The sequence below is a fragment of the Lagopus muta genome, chromosome 5 (assembly GCF_023343835.1).
Source record: "Lagopus muta isolate bLagMut1 chromosome 5, bLagMut1 primary, whole genome shotgun sequence".
In the NCBI taxonomy this organism is placed as follows: Eukaryota; Metazoa; Chordata; class Aves; order Galliformes; family Phasianidae; genus Lagopus; species Lagopus muta.
The window spans coordinates 23,602,614-23,625,660 of record NC_064437.1 but is presented as its reverse complement, the minus strand read 5'-3'; the positions used below and the strand labels follow the sequence as shown (position 1 = coordinate 23,625,660).

The following is a 23,047-nucleotide window of genomic DNA, read 5'->3' as shown; positions in this document are numbered from 1 at the left end:
TGATTGTTCCAACAGCTACTGTTACAGTCACTTTCACTGTTAACAGTATCAATAATTTTGTTTCTAGTTATACTTGGCTTATGACACCACCATCTCCTTTCAGTATATGAGCACAGCAAAGAAGTTGTGAACGTATTCCTCCAGCAGACATGAAGAAATTACTCATTTTTCCTGTATTTTCTTAGTGCTGTATTGTTTACTTATCCAGACTTGTTGGGTCTTCTTTTTGTTGTTCTTTTTTGTTACTTTGATTTTGTTTTTATTTGAAGCGACTTCTTTGGAGTGCACTGAAGTTTCCTATATTTGTACGCTTGAATTAGTAATGTAAAAAGAAGTGCAACTATTTCACATAAACAGAATGAACAAATTGGATGTTAAGTTCACTTACAGTGCTTGTAAATGATGTCTGAAATACCTGAATTGGAAACTTTTGTTTGAATTGAGGCAACATAGTTCAATTTAATATGAATCCAGTTGTGCAGAGAATACCTGCATTAACATGCCCATTGGGCTGGGATTGTTTCAGGTTATATTGGTGTTGTGAACAGAAGCCAAAAGGACATTGATGGGAAGAAGGACATAAAGGCAGCTCTTCTAGCAGAAAGGAAATTCTTTCTTTCCCACCCAGCATACAGGCACATGGCAGATCGGATGGGAACGCCGTATCTTCAGAAAGTTCTAAACCAGGTAAAACCTGAGTTCTTTGTGGAGACAGCTGTGAGACAGCTTTGATACAGAATCTTCACTAAAATGAACCTTATTTATTCTTTTCTGCCTTTTAATTTTTATAGTGTAATTAACAAAGTAGCATGTTAAAAATAACAGAAATGTACTGTGGGATATAGGGAACCTAATTTGTAGGCACTTGTCAGTATTCATAAACCTACAATAATTAAGATTGCTAATTGCAGAAATTTCCATCGTTGATAACATAATACTCAATCTTGATTTTTGTTCCAAGGAAATCATGATTTTATTTTTTATTTCTTACTCAAAAACTTACTCAGATTGGTACCTCATGCATCCAGACACAAGCTAATAATGGTACTCTTTGACTATGCAGTTTTCCAACTTTGGGAATTCTGTAATATTTTATTCCACTTTATTAGTTTGTAATAATCTAGAGTAGCTTCTCTTAGCTCTGTCTGTATTACTTAAAGTTGCAGTTTAAGCTGTAATATTAATTACAGATGCAGTAAAATAATGTGCACATACTCCCAAAATCCTTATGAAGATACTGGGGGGGTACAGAGCCATTCAATGGACTTCTTTTTTTTTCCTTTGGGGCCGTGCACAGCAGCACATAGTTGTAACCTACAGTCTTCTTTCAAGCTGGCCTGTGTACTGTGTGGGTGAACAGAGTAACTCTGAGGGAGACTGTGTAGAAGCAAGCTGATTTTGGCCATTAAAAAGTACAAGATGTTCTCTGCTGCCTTGGGGAGGACTTGGCATTCCTTGCAAAAATTCTTTTGCTCCAGCAAAGCAGAATTGTGTGCACTCAATCTACAAAACTGGAAGTGTAGTCACAAGAGATGGAAAACAAGGGTGACAATTCTAAGTAACCTTGGAGCACTGGGATCCTAACATCTTCCAATGTCAGGGTACTCTTATATCTTCTCCCTACCGCTTTTCATGCTCAGGATAAATTCCCTCTTACTTAGATGTGTGCAGAACTTTTGTTGTTTTTAATTTACCTGATAATAATGCTGTTTATGACTTGTACTAACAGTTCTGCACTTCCCTATTCTCTTGAGTACTGAATATGAATGTACAAAAAGTAAAATTCTCTCTTCCTGGGTGTTTCTCCAAGTACACTATTCTGTAATTATCACATTTCTTCTAGTGTAACACAACTCTTAGAAATCGATTCTGGAAATCTGTGGGGGGAAGAGGGGAGGAGAGAGATGTTTTGAGATATGATGTGTCCTGAAGGTTCCCTGCATATGTGTACTTTAACCTGAAAATCTATGCTTTGATGTAGTTTTTAGTAGAAACACATACAGTACACTAATGATATAAATGACAAGCACAGGAGGACTTGGTTCACACTGCCTTTAGTTTTGCCCAAACCTTTGGTCTGTTTCTAAGCATTCATGCCCAAACTCATCAGATTGCAGCTTTCTTCAGCAGGAAATAGGGGTCTTCTTCCCAGATACCTGGAGAAGAAACTTGTAGCTTACTGTCCTAGTCAATATGCTGCCTGCTGCACAATTGCAGAAATATGTAATTCTTCTCACCACTGTGTCCATTGGTAATGCCAGCCTTTTATCAGCCAACCAGTGCTTTTGACATTCCTAAAATCTGGAGTTGATAGTATTTTCTCCAGTTCATTGTTGAATTGCTGCTGTAGGTTTGGAATAGACAGAGGCTACGTCAGCCTGGCTTTGTCAATTTTGGATAGCAGCTGGAAACAGCACAGGGCATAATGGATAAGTAGACTACATGGTTGGCCTGCTAATTTCTTGCTGCACTGACTTTGCAGCTGTGTATCTTTACAGACAGGTTAAGGTATACTCTGGGCTTGTTCAGAAAGAATGCGAATGCTATTTATTTGTGCCTTAGAAAAACATTGTTCAACAGAATGCAAGAACTTGCTTGCATCCTACAGGTTTGTGTGTGTTTAGGATGTTTTGTCTGTTTAAATGCATTGAAAGATGAATACCTTATGTCTTAGTTTTGAAACTAAACCAAGTTTCATGTTCCTTGAAACTGTCTTATATGTCGTTGAGTTTATATACTAGTAACATTTTTGACCTTCTTTTCCTTTTAGTTTATCTATTTCAGTATGAATTTTTGGTCTTCTGTTGCTATTACTGTATGTAGAATATTACATGAGAGGATGTATGCAGGAATTGTCCCCAGGTTATTAATGCATGAGTGTTTGTGGTTCCGGGTAGTATTTAAATTATTCTGCGTCCACAAGGTGGTGCTCCAGGGAAACCCCAGCGTTTGATAATGTGCCTTTCAGGCCTTCTGAACAACTTTGGGGCTCAGTTTTCCTACTTTGGTATTTGACATTCTTTATTTATCATTGTGTGACTGGGAAGGTATAGTGAAAAAAGTCCATTTTAGTTTAAATCAAGGAATGGATACAATGCATGAGAGGCTCATTGGACAGTTGACAGTATTGTCCATACACATTACAACATATATGGGCAGAAGTAACTGAGATAAGAGTTTTTCTAAGACTTTTTCTACTCCAGTTTATTTTCCAGTATTTTTAGGTATATTTTCATGAATGAAAGCCAACATTCTTCAGTGATAATGCTTTATATCAAGATTTTTAAAAAATACATATTTTTAAAGAAGTTAAGTGCTGTAAGAGGGCTAAATCTCTTTAGTGTTCTGCAGACAACGAAGTAGAAGTGTTGTGAAAGTCAGTTTTGTGAGTAGTGGAAGAGAGAGTGCTAAGTAGATACTCTGTATGCCTATACTGCCTTCTGTCACTGTTCTCAAGTGGTTTTGGATGCTCAGAACCAGCGAAATGGATGTTGGCAACAAAATGCTGAGTTATTGTGAGAGTCCATTTCAAATTAAAATAACTTCTTAGCATATAGCTAAACAACTATGTCATATCAGGCCATACTGAGTGAAAAAGTCAAGAAGTTTTTCAAGCCTCCATATAATGTGTACATGAAAGGGATGTTGTGGTGTTCTTGAACTGTCTCCATTGCTTCAAAGATCAAGAGGAATTACACTAGTAAGCTAGCACAGGCTACACTGATATGTTTGGCAGCCAGAAGGAAATAGCTATGCTCTTGCTTTCATCTTTAGTAACAGTATAAAAGGACTTCTATTTGCTTTTTAGCAACTTACCAATCATATTCGGGATACCCTGCCAGCCTTCAGGAGCAAACTTCAGAGCCAGCTGCTTTCTATAGAACATGAAGTAGAGGTATACAAAAACTTCAGACCAGAAGATCCAACCAGAAAAACAAAAGCCTTGTTGCAGTGAGTGTTGTCTTTTATCTGCTTTCCATTTGTCTATAGGTTTGGTTTGGTTTGTTTTGCTTGACTTTTTTTTTCTCTCATGTGTTTAAATGTTAGGATATGGAAAAAGATGCTTGATTCAAGCTCTGAAAAATATTGTGTTTGGTGTTCCAGAACACTTGAATATTTCAGCAAGGGTTTCCCTAAATTAGCATTAGCAATCATAGAAAGAGAAAATTAGCATTAGCAATCATAGAAAGAGAAAAGGCAGAGCAGGAAAAGGTACGAAGATGACTAACATACATGATGTTAAGGTAAGAAACTGCTTTAGATTGCAGGACGCATTCTACAGCCTGTCAAAAAATGCCCTCAAGCAAAGGGAGGAGGTTGTGTTAGAGTTCTGTAAGATGAGAAGCATAAAAGGAGAATAGGGAATGTTCGTTTTTGGGTTTTTTTTTAAATAAGATATGAAAACTTGGCTATCCAAAAGAACTTGCAAATGGCAAGATCAAAATTAATCTTTGATGGTAGTCCTTCGTGTGGTATGCAGCAAAGTTACAGAGCTCCTTATGAAGGAGCTGATTCTAAAAGATGGTTTGTCTTCAGAAAGCAGTTAAGCATGTTCTTGTGGACAAGGAAAATATTCAAGTTTGGTGAGTACAAAGTCATATCTCTGTTGTTTTGGGATACATGAACAGCAACTGAGGCCAGTGCTGGAATTCAGAAAGGAAAATGGTCACCTGAACTATCAAGACTTCATTGATCCAGCCACAGACTTTGATTTACTCCTTGCTTTTTGTAACAACTGTGTCAAAAGAGTAGATGTAATTCTGTCCCTCATAACTTAAGATGTTTTGATTGAGAGGAAAACCTGGGAACAGAGCCTGGGACTCTTCTATGAGAGTACAACGTGGGTATTTTTAGTCTGTATATTTGGTCATTAAGCTGATAGAAGCATATATGTGAAGTTGTGACTCGTTCGGTCTGTGAGCATCTCAAGCATATTCTGCTACAGTACTGTTTTCTGAAGGAGAAAGAATTCAAAGGGATTGCTGTTATTTTTCTTTCTAATAAATAAATGAATGTGATAAATAGCGATAGCAATTACAGTGGAATAGAAATGTAGCCTGGTGCCCTGATATATTTGAAGCTGACTTTAACATATGGTTTAATAAGCTGTTGTTATTATTTTTAAACACAACATTTAAGAAAAAAGGAAGGTAGTGTGTGGAGCTACATCCTATAAGGAAGAAATGTGGGGGTGTGTGTATGTATGTAGGAATGGATTTACAAACCCTGGATAGGCAGCTTGGGTGAATTAATTGTTGTAGACACTTTTGTCAATTCCCAAACCCATTTTAATTGGTCAATAGTGCTGAACTAACATAGTGCTGAACTAATAGTTGATAGTTGAAGTGCTTAAGTTAATCTTTTTCCATCTCTTTGAAATTTAGGATGGTACAGCAGTTTTCAGTGGACTTTGAAAAAAGAATCGAAGGATCAGGAGATCAGGTCGATACACTAGAACTTTCAGGTGGTGCCAAAATCAATCGTATTTTCCATGAACGTTTCCCTTTCGAACTAGTGAAGGTATTTATCCATCTTGGTAATGTTACTTTTTGTCTTATGTATTCCTATTTCAATACCAAAAGTACTAAAGCAACGATAAAGCTTGATGTGAGGAACATGATCTTTACTGTAGAAGAAATTTCGTTGCGTGATTATTGAGACATTTAGCTTTGTTTCTAGTTATGGGTACGGAGATACAATGAAGATTCTGAAGTATGGCAATATGAATATAATTATAGTCCCAGCTCCTATTATTTTTCATGCTTTTTATTTTTTTCTCACTAATGGTGTTTTCTTTCTGGTTAGGTGGGGAAAAGAAACAACTACCATTGGCAAATTTCAGTTGCTGTGTTCAAGTAGCTAGTACCTGTTAAAGCTACACAAATGAAACATGTACATTTTGCAGGTTATTTTCTTGCTTTTTTCAGAGCATAAGACAAAACTGATTTTCTGTCCCATATTTTCATAGTGGAAAGGGGAGAGGGAGTGGAACAGGTTCAAATTTGGTGTTTAGAGATAACTTTTTTTTTCCTCCTGATACATCTCTTGCTTACCCGCCTTCTGAGTGACAGAATAAACTACAGTGGTCTGTGAACTAAGAAGTGGTCAACTGAATTCATGTTGTGTTCTTTTACCTTTTTTTCCACTTCAGTGATCCTAGCTTCCCCTCTCCATGAATCCTGCTGTATTTCCAGTCTGCTTTCTTTGACGCTTTTCCTAAGTTTCCTTGTATTTTATGTATGGCTGCCTCAATAATCACTTAGCTTTCAGCTGGGTGAGAATCACACAGGTTTTAGCTAGTTCTGAGGTTTAAATATGCTGTGCCAACTAGCACTTCAAGAGAACAGGCTACAGTTGGGATTACATAGTGAGCCTTTCACTTGTGACAATACTAAAATATTGTCAGCTAGTTTGCTTTTGAGGAACATGAAGAAAAGGTTTGTAACTCTGAGACCATTCATTCCTCTCTTAAATTTGGTTGAAAAACAGTAGGATGGGAAATTGAGGATTGTATGGGAACTGCTGAATCAAGGCCTGAACCTCTGATTGATCACCTGAGGTGAGCAGTGAGTCAGCCATGGGAGCACAGGTGAAGGCAACTCTCCTAGACCCCATTTAAGAGCTGACTGCCAGTGGGGAAGGATGTCTTCTGGAGATCTCTCCTCTGGAGTTTCATAGCGAGCCCAGGATATGGGCAAGCATTGTATCTATTCTCTTTTGGTATAATAACTGCTAAGCTAAACTCTCTGGTATATTTCATAATTATAACATCTGTACGTTCACTGATTATACAAGGGTAAGCAGAGAACGTGGCGGTGTAAGTTGTACCACTGCATGAAACCAGACTTAAAAATAAATAAATAAATAGCGTCTTTAAAATGTTGTTTCTGGCTTCATCCACCAACTATTGTCTCTTTTGGGATGTGCTGCAAGATCATTTCAGCTGTTTGATATATTGGGAATAGAAGGGTGCATAATTTCTTGCAGTCCTAACTGTTGCTTGTAGCCTTAGTGTTAAAACATTTCATAATACTTACCTTTTGTTCAGCATGATTAAAGATTAATGTTACGTTAGTTGAGCTTGCCTGTCTTCCAGTTATACTGGAAAAAAATAATATTTTCTATTTCACTTCAAAGCTTCCCCTAATGTGATCTCAAATGTTTTTGTTCCTTTAGATGGAGTTCAATGAGAAAGAGCTGCGGAGAGAAATAAGTTATGCAATCAAGAACATACATGGTATCAGGCAAGTGCACCCCTATTTTCAAGGCTGATCACAGGTCATCTTAACCTGTGGATGTGCTGATTGTTGATTGCTAGACTACACTTCTAATGCACTGCTTCCAATAGCTGATGTTTCTTCTACTCCTTCGTACTTCTCTTTTTCAGGTAGCTATTTTGGGCTGAACAGCTGGTTTGCCTGGGGATGTTTAGTTTACTTGAAAATCTTGGAAAATTATTTTATAGAGAAAATCATTTACTTTTATTTCCTGGTACGGCAGGCTGGAATGTATAACTATAATTTTCAATGTAACGTAAGCTTTCTACTGTATAAAGCTGTTGGAATTGGTGTAACTGATTGTAACTATACTTTCATGGGGGAGAAATTTTTAGCTCTCCCTTTTCTGCTATTACTTAGTCACCTTACCAGGTAAATCAGTCTAGAATGTAAGGAAGACTTTTTTCCTTTCAGAAAATGGTATAAAGCTATGAAGCAATGCAATTTTGCACACACACTCACTACAGACAAGTCAGAAACCTGTAAAAAGCACACAACGAAAGCATAAGTTCAAAGGCTAGCTATGAGGCTGTCTGGAACTTGACATATCAGTGGATTGAAAGTACTGCTGGGATTTAGGAATGTTGAGACTGTCACAGCTGAGTGAAGCTCTTCTTCAAAGGATGTCTCTTAAATGCAGTCATTCAGTGGCCAAAAATGTAAGCGGGAGATTTGCTTGACAGTTAATACCTACAAAACACACAAAGAAACTCTCAAATAAATGCTGTAGCACTCAGTAGTATTTGCACATGGCTTAATCTGTACCTCTCTTCATGATATCATTGGCTTTTTCCTGGTATGCTGCAATGGTAAATGTGTCCAGATACTAAATAGACCTCACCTCAGACATTTTCTGCCCATCCTTTAGGCTTACACATCCTATCCATTTTGGGATGCCTTATCAAGGTCATAGTTTTCCTTACTGGAGAGCTATCACGTAGGCTTTTCTGCCTTTTTACTTCAGAATTGGTGCCAGAAGTAATTCTAGCTGCCTACTTTAAGGAAGCAAAGTTCTTGTTAACATTTGTGCATCAAGTAGTGGTGATAGAGCCGAATCCATTGTAGCTTTCACAAACGTAACTGCATAAAGCAAGAGGAGACTAAGAATCTAAATGTGACATGCATCAATAGTAGCTCGTAAAGTAAATTTTTAGCTGTGGATGAATTGTGGAAATTCTTAATGTCTCCTTGTTTCTGACAGATGAAGGCTTGCAACTCCGCTCTTCTCTGTTCTTACTTCACTGATTAGATAAAATTAATTCCTGCATCTCCACATTTAGAGATGTAGAAGTCTTATAAGATAGATGTGAAGGATGTGAGAAATTACCATGTAGGTTAACTGGCGCTGCGAGGGGTCCATCAGGAATAACATAGAACCTTTCTAGGGAATGTCATAATCTACAAACATATTGTAATGCAATATCAGCTACTGTAAGCCGAACAAAAGACTTTTTATTTAGGGTTAAAATAAGTTCTCCAGCTTCTTCGTTGCAGCATTATGTACCAAAATCTGAAAGCAGCATGTTACCTCAAGCAATCTAATGGCATAGAATTTCCTTCCCTTCTTTGAGATTGTTGCTTGTCTCAGTTACCTGATGGGGGTTCATCTTTTGGTGCAAGGCACTTAGAAATCAAAGAAATCAAAGCTCACAAGGCTGTTCTAGCACTCTGTGTAGTGCTGGCAGCTTTGTTCTTCTTAAATCAGTGACAATTCATCTCAGATTTTGATGGACATCTCACTATTAAGGTTTGTGTTATCTAGCATAGGAAGATGACTTCTGACCATTTTTGATGAAGAAACCATCAAAGCTGGAAGTTAAACATTCCTTGCTGTGCTCCATCTCTGGCTTTCTATTTAAATGGACAGCACTCTGGCAGGCTGCATCTCCTGAAAATGCAGTGTTTACTGTGAAAGCTTTTTCAAGAATTTTGCCTTATTGGTGGCTAGATCTTGAAGAAAAACTTGTGGTGACAAACTAATAGTTCAGGGTGTCTTTATAGTTTGTGTCTTTTTTTAATATAACTTATGTTGTATTGAGCTAAATCTTGCTGTTTGTGTTTGAAAGAGAAGGAAGGGCTGTTAGTTTAGAACTGGTTCTACAAGGTACCTGTCCATATAAGGTTCCTATATGCTGCATTGACAAACTGAATTTCTCTTCATAGGACCCTGAGTAATAAAACCATCTTTACTGTTGTGACTGAAGAGGGAAAATACATCTGTGTAAATCTTATTGGTTTGTTATGCCATTGGCTGTATAAGAGCACTACTGCTGCCATTCCTCTCTCAGGTTTGGTGCACTGCTGAAGAAGCTTCACAATATTATTCCAATACTTTTTAGAGTTCTCATAGTCATCTTCAAGAAATACAGCATGCTTAAACTTACATATTCTTGCAATACTGTAACAGTTTTTAAAGAGAAAAGAGCTAATTTAGTTCAATGGAAGGCAGTTTGTGTAGGGATACTGTTGTAATTCAGCTACAAGTTTCTGAAAAGGCAGATGAGCAATCAGGTTTAAAAAGAAATAAACTTCCTTGTGTGATGTTTGTATTACTATCTTACATATTCTTTCATGTCCACAGAACAGGTTTATTTACTCCAGATATGGCGTTTGAAGCTATTGTTAAAAAGCAGATAGTGAAGCTGAAAGGACCTTGCTTAAAAAGTGTGGATCTAGTGATGCAGGAGTTAATCAACACTGTCAAGAAGTGCACTAAAAAGGTAACTTGCAAGTAGGTCTGGTAATGTAAGTAGAATGTAATTTTTATAGTAGTTAACACAAAGTCTTTCTTGCATTTTATGGTATTATAAAAGATATTGTTATTTTATCTGAAGAGTAAGACTCTAAATAGTTACAACTTCTGTCAAACTCCAAACAAAGTAATAATGAAAATAACAGCCAAAAGTAGCAAGTCCTCGAGTAGGTCTGGGATGTGAGTACTGATGTACTGAAATTGTTGAAAAACATCCTGGCTTGTTCTTTGCATCCCTCTGAATAACACAACTTTTTGTACCAATGAGGAGATAAATGAACGATTTCTTAAAACGGGGCAGGTTGATCATCCTTTGGTGAAGATTGTAGGGAAGTGTGGAAAGGATTCACGATATTTTGAGCTGAATTTGGAGGATATTGTTTGAGTTGATTGTGCAGATTCTTTCCCGTTGTTGGCTGCGATTACTCTTGCATTCTATTGATCACATCTTAAAGTACCATTATTGAGATGTAAAGATGTAACGTATTGCCACAAGGTGGAGCCTTTAAAGAACAAGAAACTTGGAAAATGCTGAGAATACTGTTCTGGAATTACACACAGAAGAGCAAAGCGTAGAGATGTCACTTCAAGGCTGATAAATTTGTCAGTTGGTAGTATGAGCTCTACCCTGCTCACTTTTTCATGAGTAAGCACACTTGCTGCATATCACATCTTTTAGAGTGTGCTCAATGTTTAAGTGTCATATACAAGCTTTCGTTTTGCTTTTTTCTTTTTAGTTTGTTTTTTTGGATTATTCAAACATCCATCTTATGGGTAATACTGCAGCTAGTATAAGTTAGAGTAGCTAAGCAGGATAAGTGAACAACTTAGAGGCAAACGTACCAACCAGTTTAAAAAATTGTTAACATTTTGTTGTCTATCTTGTGATAACAGTCAAGGAAATAAGATAACTCATCATGGAAGTTCATTTCTCAAAGTTACGTGACTTCTGAACAGTCAGGTAGAAGTATGATTTCTTCTTGGAATGGCTTACGATTTGTGTTTTAGCTGCTGAAGCTTTGTTGCAGAGTTCTTGTACATGTCCATTCAGAATCTGTATATTGAGGAAGACAACCTTTACCTAATGCCTTCCCATTATCTTCTATGGAGCTTTGTGTCAGATGTAGGATGTATTCAAAGGATATGCAATTAGTTAAGAGTGAAATGCTACGTTGTAAGACTGGCCTTTCTAACCTATTATCCCAGATCTGCAGTGGGAGTCTTCCCACACCTCTGAGCGAGATTGGTTGGATTCTTGTGAATGTTTAGATTTCAGTGATGCAGTGATTTCCTCCTCATTGTTCTATAGAGCAAAAACACAGAAAAAAAGTCCAAGGGTTTACGTCCCTACAGTTTCTCTGGAAGATCACTATTAATAGGAAGGGAGGCTTACATTCGCCAAACCATTTATAATACTTGCTTTCCTCCAAAAAAGAAAGTTGAAGTTCCTTTGTTTACATGTTATTGAAGCTATCCTGCAGATATGAATTTTTAGTATTTTTGCTTTTCAGTTGGCAACCTATCCAAGATTATGTGAGGAAACAGAAAGAATTGTTGCTGGCTACATTCGTGAAAGAGAAGAGAAGACCAAGGATCAGGTGAGAATACACAGGAGTTCAGTGTTCAGGGAAATGTATGGAGGAAGGAAGTTATTACACATAAAGTGAAATAACAAAAGATGTTTTTTGTAGCAGCAGGCTACACACTTGAGAATAGGTTAGAAATTGCTCTTCTACCACTAAGCTTTGACAGAAGAGACTAAATTGATACAGAAAATCCTAATCTGGTCTTTCAAGATAAGTAGAAATGGCAAGCAAAGGTACTGGCAGTACAGCTCCAGCATCAGACATCCTCCCTGTCAATGCCTGTGGACCCAAGAGGTAAGCTGTTCTCCTGATTCTTAATGATTTCGCCTTCCCCAGTAACAGCTAAACAACCTAATTTAGAATAAGCCTTTTATTCCTCTGCTTTATGGTGAGGAACTGAGTCCTTCGTTATAGGTTCATCTTCCTCCTCATTGTGCTTTTTGTGTACTTCTTGGAAATGAATGTGTTCCTTTCACAGAGAGGTAAGAGAGGATGAAAAGGTGATGAAAGAAATTACTATCTGTTTGTTTTATTTAGACACAATGACTGTAATTCTTCTGTCCCTCTTGATGAAAATCTGGGCATATATTTCTGGGAATTACTATAAAATAAAAAAGGAGTTAATCATTATCATAGATTAACTCAGGACAGTTGGCATCTTCATACAATCTCTAATGCTGTATTCTGTTTAATGTGAAAGTGGAACCCAAATATGCCTCTCTAAGTGCTCAAAGTTTCTTTTCATTTCCTCTTCCTTTTTTCTCTTAACAATACTGATGATAAAGAAGAGGTGCTGTTGTATCAGCGCTGTGGTTGTGAGTTGGGTAGAATGATCTCCTGATTGTTTTATGAGCTGGCTGGGCATGGTCCAGCTCCAGAATTGCATTCAGGGTAATGCAACTTTGCTCTTTATCCCAGGGCTTAATGGCTCAGAAACAGCATTATTTGACTGGGCAAGCAGCCTCTGGGTCACAGCACCTTTTAATCCAGTGAGCTCAAGATATGACTTAAGGATACTGGGCCTCAATGGCAATGTTGGCTTAAAATATTGTTAGCTTGTTCCTGTACCACAATGCACAGAGCTGAGCAATTTGGCCCTGTCTGTCTCTGGCCATGTTGACAGACTTGCTGAGGTGCATAGGTTAGAGCCACTGGAACTGACCATTGAAGGCTATTGTGTGCTTTGAAAGGTAGTATCTCCAATGTGAAGATTAGAAAGTGATCTCTAAAATCAGAAAGAAAAAGTCCCTACTTTTAACTTCTTCTAAAAGACAGGGATTGCTATTAGGTTGGTCATTTCTAGTTGTGATATTTTAAACTTGGTTTTGAGAGTTTGTTAATCAGTACCATTCAGGTTCATGGATATATAGCTTTTCTGACTATAGTTTTCCTTGAAGTATAGAAAAAATAAATCAATAAAATGCAGAGAAATATTTTTAGAATATTTGTCACCCAGTTAAGCATTCCAAATCCAGGAAACTTTAAGGCTTGGACTACATATGAGAAAATTTACTGAGGATGGAAATGGAATTATTGTCTGGGGAGTGCAGAGTGTGACAGGAAGTATAACTGGGGAAGAAGCATTGAGCAGAGCTCCTTAGTTCTCGGCTCTGACTAGTTCTCTCCACGTGCAAGATAGTAAGCTGTGCAGCATATTCTGCTTCTTTACAATCACAGAACAATTTAAGTGAAGTCTTAAATAACTTCTAAGAACATAGTGGGCATAAGCTTGCTGAGTGTTCTAGTTGACTCATTTGGTTTCTTCAAAATTTGGAAGAAGATGCTTAGAATAAGTAGTCTCTCTTTTTTTTCCTCCCATTCTTCATTATGTGCTTATACCTGGCAATTTCCCAGAACAATGTACAAAATACCATCTTTCTGTGTAAGCCAAGAGTTTGTCAAATACGTTATTCACAGCCACATCATTATTTATGCTGTTAGCAGCTTATCACGATTAAATCAAAATTCTAGAGAGAATTTTTTTGGAGGTAAGAGCTAGACTGAAATCCCCGCTATCTTTTGCACAGCGTGAGGCACTACATGTTTGTTAGAAATGATGGGGAGTTCAAGAGTGATACTACATTTGTAGAGCTGTGCAGAAATAACTCTACACTTTGAGGAGTATGAAAGGATCCAGGTGGAGTTATTCGTAGTGCTTAGGTCTTGCTCATAAGCACAGTATTGTGATGCCTTGATAGGACACAGTAAAGCATGTGGAAGTTAGGGTCTCTTGGGAAAAAAATAGATGGGACTTCTTTGTTAAATAGAGAGCCTGGTATTCTAACGAAGTGGTCATTATGTCAGTATTTTATAAAAGTAAAACTCATACTTCATTTTCACTGCTGAGGCTTATCCGTCCCAAGTGTTGTCCTTTCAGTCTGAAAATGGCATTTACTGAGATGCTGACACCTCAAAGGCATCAGTGTGGGCAGTGGGTAATTATGCAATTTAAATTGTTAGCCCTGGTTGTGAAGCTCTGGATGGGAGGGAGGAGAAGACACTAAAGGCTTCCTCTTTTGTGTTCAGCAAGGTCCTATGTGAAGTGTTGGGACTTCTGTGATAGCAATATGTTTCCTCTTAACTTCCTGCTGATAAACGGAAGTCTGGAAAGATGAAGGGAAAGTACAGTCATGGTTCCCTTCAGTCTCATATCTGTTCAAGAAGCTGTCCAAGGGCGGAATTGAGCTTTCTCCTACGTCTTATTAAACTCTTTGCCTGGGTAGATTATCAAGTTTGATTCAAATTTGCATCTAAAAGGACTAGCAAGTAGTAAGTTGAAATTTTGCTCTTTCACAGATCACTTGTTTCATTATTTCATTGACTAACCTATCTCTTGTGCATGGTGTCTGCATCAGAATGGCTGCTTAGTTCCTGGACTGTACATTTCCCGTCACAGTTCTAATTTATGTATCACTTCTGTATGAGGTACCTAAAGCAAACGATGCCCTGATATTGTAAGGTTCCTTGCTGGCTTGACTGAAATGGTCCAAGTAGACAGGATTAGACCTAGCTTGCAAAAACTTGTTGCATATTATTAAGCTCTTGCTGACAACAGATAGTTGGTCTTAAGGAGCTGAGCAAACGCAAGTTGGTGAAAATTATGTCTATCAGAAGGGGGAAAAAAAAACAGCAGAGGGAAGTGTTAAGCTTTCCTGTAATCTAGCTTATTAACCAAGTATATGAACAGAAGTGGTAGGACTTAGAAAACTTTTGCTCGAACAATTATGTAAGAAATATTGAGAGAATATGGAGAAAAATGAAGGTTTCACTCAGTCTCACTCTTCAACCTCACCCACCTTTTTTTTTTTTTTTTTTGGTCTGCTGTCTCCCCTAATAGGTGCTGCTGCTGATTGATATCCAGGTTTCTTACATCAACACCAACCATGAAGACTTCATTGGCTTTGCAAAGTATGTACATATAGATTCTTTGTTATAAAGACACTGGAAGAGTGGTTTTTTTTCTTAATTTAAATGAGTTCAACATGTGTCATGCTGTGACAATGGGGATGGAAGCTGCAAAATCCCAGTCATGCAGGAGGATGCTCTTTTTCAATATATGCTTGTAGTGGATTCTTTATCCTAGTTCACAAATCTGATTTCACTGAGGATTTTATCTTGGTTGGGAATCACATCAAAAGCTGTTGATGTATCCATTTTAAGGACACAGAAATGTATGTTATTGTGGACTCTCCTTGTTGCTAATGCTTGTTTTGGGAGCTGTGATTCTGTGTAAAACAGTTTTGCTTGGAGTTAATATCACTGAATTTAAGTGTCAGAAGTTTAAGTGTGCCTGCTGTTTGGCTGTAGAGAATAATAGCAGAATAACTTCCAGAGCCTGCTTTGACATTCTCCTCTTAATTGAAAAGATTGTGAGAATATTCTCCGAAATGTTCTCCCTCAGCTCCCAGCCAGTCTTTTTTTTTTTTGTCAGAGACTTCATACCAACTCCTTGACACTTGTAAAAATGTTAAAGATGTCTCCGTACTTTGACAAATAAATGTTTCTTCAGTCTTATTCATTTTCTATAACAGTGTTTGGAATCGTAACGGGTTTCATCTACGTGTGGTGCTGGAAACTAAGTTTGGCAGCACTGTACATGTTATATTATGGCCTATTCTACTTAGCACTGAAAAGGAAGGTCTACAACTTGGACAGTGTGTCTTGAAGCTATAATACAGAATTCAAAAAGCTGAGAATGGCAAAGGCAAAGTGAGGCACTGTTTGTGTTTAGCTTGAACAACTTTCTCTGATATTGTTTTCAGGTCCTGGATATCTTTATCAGTTCTTTTGACAAATGACAGGATGTTGTAGGAATGGTAGCTGGCCTTCTAGAGGTCAAGACAACAACCTGCCTGCTATTTGCTTCACTTCATCCTCTTCTGACAGGAAAAAGCCTGCTGAAAACACTCCGTTACATAGTAGTGGTGTGTTGTGACCTTGGGAAATCACATAGAGAAACAATGCTGAGTTCAGACCAGTTTGCTCAGGGATTTGTCCTGAAAATGTCCAGGGAAAAAAAAACAGATTCTCCAGGTTCTCTGTGCAATCTATCCCAGTCAACTCTCTCCTCACAGTGAAAGATGTTTCCTTATGTCAGATTGGAGCCTCCTATTTACGGCCCTGGATTCTGGAGTGCCCAGGTATATTTGGAGCTGCTTCATGCCTCTTTCCTGGAAGAATCCTGCTCATGGATGCTGTTTTTAGGGCCTGTAGTTCAGTCTGTGGACCTCACTGCTACATCCTTTTCCAAATAGTTGCAGTGTCCAGATTCTCAGCAAAGCTTCTTCCTCTTTAGCCAACTGAGATCTGGAAATTCCCAGCCCTTTTGTGAGGGACATGAGCAGATAACAAATGGCTCTAGACAGTTTTACTAATAACTATAAGTTTAAGCTAGTCTGTATAGGAGTTGAAACTGATGAGTAGGCAAGTTATTTTTGTTGACTTATGATCAACTGGAAGAGAAAACTTGGTTAATTAAGAGAAATTTAAGATGTAATATTTATTTATGACCTGAACAGTAGAAAATACACATTTTAATCTATAATCATATTGTTGTTTTAGCAATTATGCTAAAACTTGAAAATGAAATCATTCTGGGGGGAGCATGCAAACCTCTGCAGTATCTAAACATCCTGAAGTGTAGCTTCCTCAGATTTCCTACTGTTTCCTTTTGATTGCTGAGTCTTCTAACCAGCTGTCTCCTGTGACTGTATTATTTCACAAGCGTAAGTCCAGTGAACCTTCTTCATATGAATGAGAGCTCAAGGCATTTCACACTGTTGTGCAGCATTGCAGGGTTTGGGGTGGTTACAGTGTGATGTGAATTGGCTTCAGAAAGTTTTAAGAGTGCCAATATTTAGAACAACTTTACGTAATTGTGAAGAAATGTATTCATTTTGGGAAAATCTTAGAATATTAATACTTGTCTCATTTAAGTGGGGAATGACTGGTAAAATGCAGGGATTGGGTTTGTTTCCAGTTTGTGTAACTCAAACATAACTACATGCTCCAATCTGAATGAAGAGTAATTTGTATTTAGAACAGTAGATGGACTACTGCTAAAAGATGTGGATTCCTTAGTATGACATTAGTTGTCTATTTAATTGTCTTCCATAAGACAATGAACCGAAAGAGAAAAACCAGCAATGATCACTGTAAGAATGGCAGTTAAGTTTTGTAAAGATGTATTGTGCTTCTCAGGCAACTGATCAGATCTGAATTGTTGCTCTGTTTTCTATATCCAGGTTATTTAATCACAATTTGTGCACCAGAGTTATGATGATGCATGGGAAACATGAACTGCTATTTGACCAAAAATATTGAGAACTAAGCCCAGCAAACAGACACATCACTCTGGATATTCTCTCTGACAGTGTGTGGATTGCTGGTTTGATAGATTATGGCCCTAAGGCATGATCAGAGTTGGGACAAAACTGAATTATGATGCTCCAGCAATTCTTTGGATCAGTATCTCTGCATAAAATGATTTCAGCCTTGGGAACTTCAGTTGTGATCTAAGCACATCTATCTTTCTTACTCTTTCAGAATAATGTTATAGCTATCTAAATCTGTGCTTGTTTTTCCCTGTCATTTAATCAGTGCCTGCTGAAATAGTATAACGTAATCCAAAAAAAACTTGCTGTCACCAGTGGCTGCTCTGGTGGTAAAGTAGCAGAAGCCTACTGTTAGAACATCTATTTCCTATTTCCAGCAATATTGCAGTTGTATGGCCTACCATGTAGAAGCTGCATAATGCAAAGGCTTTTAAAATTAATAACAACTTGTATATTTGGGAAAGGAATGTGTTTTGTTTCAGGAACTGGGATTACCAGAGTTCAAGAATTAAGAAAAATATTTTAACTGTTATAATTTTAAATGTGTTCTGTACTTACAAGGTTCCAGGTTTTTGAACCAACTTCATGGCAGCATTGTCCATTGGTTAAATTTACACCCTCAAAGTGCATATAAATATTAGAACAATATTCAAAACAAACTGTCAAGACAAAGCTATTAAGAAGTCTCCAGCAGGGGAGGATTTTGTTGTAGTGCTCTAAATAACAGAAATAACTCATTTTTTTGTCTTTTTTTAATATTTATTGAAGCTAACATTTCCAAAGTTACCCAGATGAGCCGTAATCTCTCTGTTTTTAGTAACTTTTACCGTTGTAAGTAGAACGTTGTTGCAAAGGAGGTGATTGGAAGGGGCTGTTTGTGCATCTCTCTTCTGTGCTAAGCAGGCAAATATTCCTATAAAACGAATTAGGTGGAAGTGTAAAAGAGGAAAAAAACACAGTGAAAGATGCACGTATATGCAATGATTTTGCTGTGTTTCTTTGTTACACTGGCTTTATGTGCTGGAATCAAAAGTAACTATTATTGCTATAATCTGCTGCTCAGGAACTGGTTTAGTTTTTGAGTTTCTTCAGTATAACTTTTTTCCTCTGCTTTCCTTAGTGCCCAACAAAGAAGCAGTCAGGTTAACAAAAGTGCAGTGGGAAATCAGGTAGGCACCTTAACAGAGAATGGATAATGGCATGTGCAAGTTAATCCAAGCTGTTTGGTGTACTTGGCTGCATTTATTTTTTTGTGGATCTATAATTTACCATTTCTGCATGAAACACATAAAATGCATTATCATCTCCTTGTTTCACTGAAGTTTTCAGAGCCACCTGAGTTTCATTGTTACCATCATTACTTATTTAAAAACGTGCTACTGCTTGCCCTTCTGGTTAGTGCTTCCCCTCCCACGTCATTTAATGCATTGAGTCTTTCATGTTACACACAAATGCATTTTTCCATTAACTGCAAGCTTGTGAATTTCAGAATCCAAAACACTGGTGAGTACTTGCTTGTGTGTTCTTTGTCACACAGTTTTTTTTCTTGTTCTCATGTGCTCACAGCTTAATAGCAGCGAAGGGGCAATTCAGCAAGCAAAAACAGATTTGCCCTTACCTCTGAAAATTTTCAGTTAACTTCTTGAAGATGTTGACTGCGTACTGTCGTTTTCTTTCGACCCAAACAAAAAATAAGTGCTGATCTCAGTCAAATTAGTGTTTTCACTGAGACTCATTCATAAAACCAGTTGGCTTTTTGTTTTTATCTGATAACGATATGGAATTGATTCTGCAAGGTGCGAAGTGCTGCTGAGCTTTGCTTCTGTGCTCTTGTGTGGGCCAGGGGTACTTGGTACTTCACAGGATCACTCCTAGTTTAATGTCAAATTAAAATAATGAAAATGCTGCTGAGCGTTTCTGCTTGCTTTGAGTGTTTTGCAAAGTCTTGAGCAGGGAAAAAAAAAAAAAAAAAGGAAGTATTGTAGAAATAGTGCACACTTTAATGGGTTTCTGAAAATTCTACTAAAAAAAGCCAATCAGATTCAGTGTAAATAATTACCCACATTGACCATCTTCCTGATGCTTTCGTGAGCAATGTGGTCAAAGGTGTAAGGCTGAAGTTCTCATGTGTGACCATTGAATATAGATCCCTCGAGTACTAAACCTGAGATTTCAGAAAGTCTCTATCTGTGCTGTCATAAATAAGAGGTTATAGGATTGACTCAGCTGTCTTTTTGGAGATGGAAAGCCAATCTCCTTCTCACACCAAGAAATTGGAAGTTATTTTATTAAGACATTGGTCAAAATTAGTCCATTAAGTTCTTGAATGTGATGCTCCCCCAGAGCCTGAGCGGCGTGAGTGACATTTCTGCTGTAACGTATGGTTTGGACTAAACTGAAAAAAGTTGAAAGGTCTAAATGCTGAAAAAGCTTCAAAGACTTGCCTCTCCCCTCTGAGGAGAGATTTCCTTCTTATCTAGCTGTGCCGGAACATGTGTCAAACACAACAACTGTCATCACTATGGAGTGTCCCATAAAAGGAAAATCAGCCAGTTATCTGACTCTTCAAAAATACACAAATGAAATGAATGATTTTTTAATTAAGTGAATGTTCTCTCTCTAAAGAAGTGGAGATGAAGCTGGGAGTTGTAAATTGTACACTGCAACTCAGTTACTCATTGGTATAAAGGGCTTTGCTGAACCTTTTATTTTAAAGATAATAAGCAGATGTTTGTAAGTTAATTGTTTGGAGTTGAAAAGAATGAGAAATGTTTCTGAAATAAAACTTCACTTTTGCAATTTGCTGTTTCAGGGAACCAATCTACCGCCTTCAAGGCAAATTGTACGAGCTAAGTTCTGTAAGCTTTATTGTTGCTTTTTCATTTAGCTTCTCAGAAGATAAGTTTGTCTCTAACTCATTGAGTTTTTTTTAATACTTGCTACTAAACTACTTCATATTGAGCTATTTTGTTTGTAACCCTTCCTCAATGAAGTATAATTGCAGTTCATCACTTAACTGCCACTAACGTGCTGTTACAAGTATGAACCTAGCATAACTCAAAATGCTATAGAAAATGTTGAATAAAATTAATATTTTTATAGTTTACCAAGTTTCTCAAACTAAAATGACTAACTGATGTTTATTATATAATTGGAAAGCAGTGTTTATCTTGTGTGAGTGCCTCTATTTATAGTAAACCTTTTCAATTTTATTTTTTGAAAGGGTGGGTGAATGATAGTTTTTGGTAATCAAAAACAATTTAGCTGTTGTGGAAATGAACATGCTGTTTATGGTTGCAGGTACTATTACTGGCATTGTTGGTTTACATAAAGTAATTACCTCCAATAGAAGAAATAAAAATATTAAAAGCCTCTTCAGTATTCTTCTCAAAGCTCCAAAAGGATCAGTATATGATGGACAGATTCCTTTCTACTCCTTCCATCTCATGAATAAATAAAAATGCGAATGCACTTAATATTACTAATCAGAATTAATTGCCGAAACAGCAGGCAATTTTATAACAAGGTATTTCTGGTTCAGTGATGTTTAGGTGTAAGAAGTAAATTTCTACCGTGTGCATTATCTGATATCTATGCTGAAAACATACACATTTTTCCAGTTTGGGGCCATATCTTTAAATTGTATGACTAAAGAGTTTAGTAAAGGAAAAAAAAAGGGCTGAGCAGCACTGATCCTGATGGCAGTGGAATTGAATCTGTCACGGGAATCAAGATCATTCAGTTTTCCTGCATTTTTGGAGTGCTTGTTTGCAATCACATTGCTTTTCTTTTTTGTGATGTGCTTTGAACTGGTATGATGTAAATAGCTATTGACTGTCTTTATGCATCTCAGAAATATGTTGGGCAATGTTGTATTTTAGGCAAAGAATGCAATGCCAATTCCTCTTAACATGTTTTTGCTCCTTTTTCTCCTGCTACTAATTTATCCTCTCATGCTCAATCTTTGGCCTCTCTTGTTTTTTCTTTTCTTTGCTACCGCCTGAGGTTTTGACCTGACTCCACAAAGTTTCTTTTTAAGCCACAGGTTAGTTTGTCTTCTAATTTGCTTGAAATAATCGATATAATGCTTAGTTTTGCACAACACACTAACAAGATCCGGATCCTGGAGGCTGGTCTGCGCTTAGCTGTTGTATTATGTATGTTGAGACTTGTTTTTGTTGAGAACTTCCCTTCCTGATAAACTTCAGAAGATGAGGATGTTGTGATCCATGTGCCCAGTCAGGATCACTGTGTGTGAGAATGCAAACCGCTCAAATTACAGAGGATTAAATTTCACCTATATAAAAATTCTGTTCTGTGTTTCTGCTGCTGTTCTCCAAGTTGCCCGTGTAATTGGAGGAGGAGATTAATGTCAGTGTAGTGACTCGGGGGTTTGGGTATAAAGGTTTTGTTTGACCCACCTCGTTTCCAGCAAGACACCCATAGTCTGATTCACTTTCTCTGAATGCAAGTAGCATTCAGACCCTGGCCTCAGCTATTGTGCTAATAAGTAGCTTTTTGCACTAGCAGTATCTTTTTTTCCTGTTTCTTTTTTTTTTTTTTTAATTATATTTAATTGAGATAGTCTTGTCTTCAGATACACTTGAATCATGTTACCTTGAATGTCCCAGGAAGAAGCATATTTACAGATCTTTTTTTACAGCAACTGGATGGAAGTGGAAACGTGTACCCTGCTCAGTGAGGTGGTCTCAGAAAGTCCTGACGAAGCAGTTCTGTTAAGACATGCCAATGTTTATGTGAGGGATTCTAGAAGTGGAGCTCATGAACAGTAGCATAATGCTAAACTTTGAAATATCCTTGAACAAGTCATGCTGCTGTTGAATTTTCACATTATCAGGAGTAGGGTTGTACTGTTTGAAATGATGCTTACTGTTACTTACTTTTAGATTATCATTGTGATTGATCACTTCAGTGTTTGAAAAATGACATTTGGAAGCATATTTCAGTTTTCTACTGCCGGGTGTTAGTAGACACTACAGTTTTCTTTAAATTGGAGGTGTGGACTTGGTCACTGCCATCTTTTCCTTTCTTCTGAAAGTAATGTGGTATATTGTGCAGTGATCTCAGGGAGATGATGTCATTTCAAGATGCGTTCTGTTGCTGGACACAGACAAAATGCACAACGTGTTTATATTCTGTAATTTAGCAAATTACAGCAAAATACTGCATTAGCACAGCAGTACTGATTGTAGCGCAAGAATCTTCATAGTTGAAGCTGAAGGATCAATAGCTCGTAAGGATGCCTCACTAGTTCCTGCAGTTTGTTTTCTTCCTCAGTGTGCTTGTTACTTGGTAATGCATGCTGTGTCACAGCAATTACAAGATGAAGTGGAGCTGTGTTGGGTCTGGTGTTATGCATTCAGAGGTATTTCAATGGAGTTACGTTTCTTAACTTCAGTAGAGGACTATGTTAATTCAACAAAATGCTGTGTTGTAAGGTTGCTGTAGGCAGGCTCAAGATTTTCACACTTGTATTTCTGTCTGCTCAGCCAATTTTCCTTGTCTTGCTTTAAATAGTCTTTCAAATACTTCTTTTGAAATAAGAGGAATGCTTACTGAGTCCCTTCTGTATTTCTT

The 23,047-nt window shown here is 37.4% G+C and overlaps 1 protein-coding gene across 8 annotated transcripts in view; it reads left to right on the top strand.

Moving 5' to 3' along the window:
• DNM3 (dynamin 3) overlaps window positions 1-23,047 on the top strand; it is a 166,702-nt gene that overhangs the window by 22,727 nt on the left and 120,928 nt on the right. For 6 of the 8 annotated variants that reach the window (XR_007376979.1, XR_007376978.1, XM_048944525.1 and 3 more), the window contains exons 6-14: window positions 527-687; window positions 3,809-3,951; window positions 5,385-5,520; window positions 7,177-7,244; window positions 9,859-9,997; window positions 11,541-11,627; window positions 14,953-15,023; window positions 18,570-18,618; window positions 20,262-20,291. Coding sequence is in view for 6 of the 8 variants with exons in the window: in XM_048944525.1 (XP_048800482.1) it covers window positions 527-687; window positions 3,809-3,951; window positions 5,385-5,520; window positions 7,177-7,244; window positions 9,859-9,997; window positions 11,541-11,627; window positions 14,953-15,023; window positions 18,570-18,618; window positions 20,262-20,291 (884 nt within the window). In the remaining 2 variants the exon portion in view is untranslated. The remainder of the gene's footprint in view (window positions 1-526; window positions 688-3,808; window positions 3,952-5,384; window positions 5,521-7,176; window positions 7,245-9,858; window positions 9,998-11,540; window positions 11,628-14,952; window positions 15,024-18,569; window positions 18,619-20,261; window positions 20,292-23,047) is intronic. The other 2 variants (XM_048944519.1, XM_048944524.1) reach the window with 1 other exon arrangement.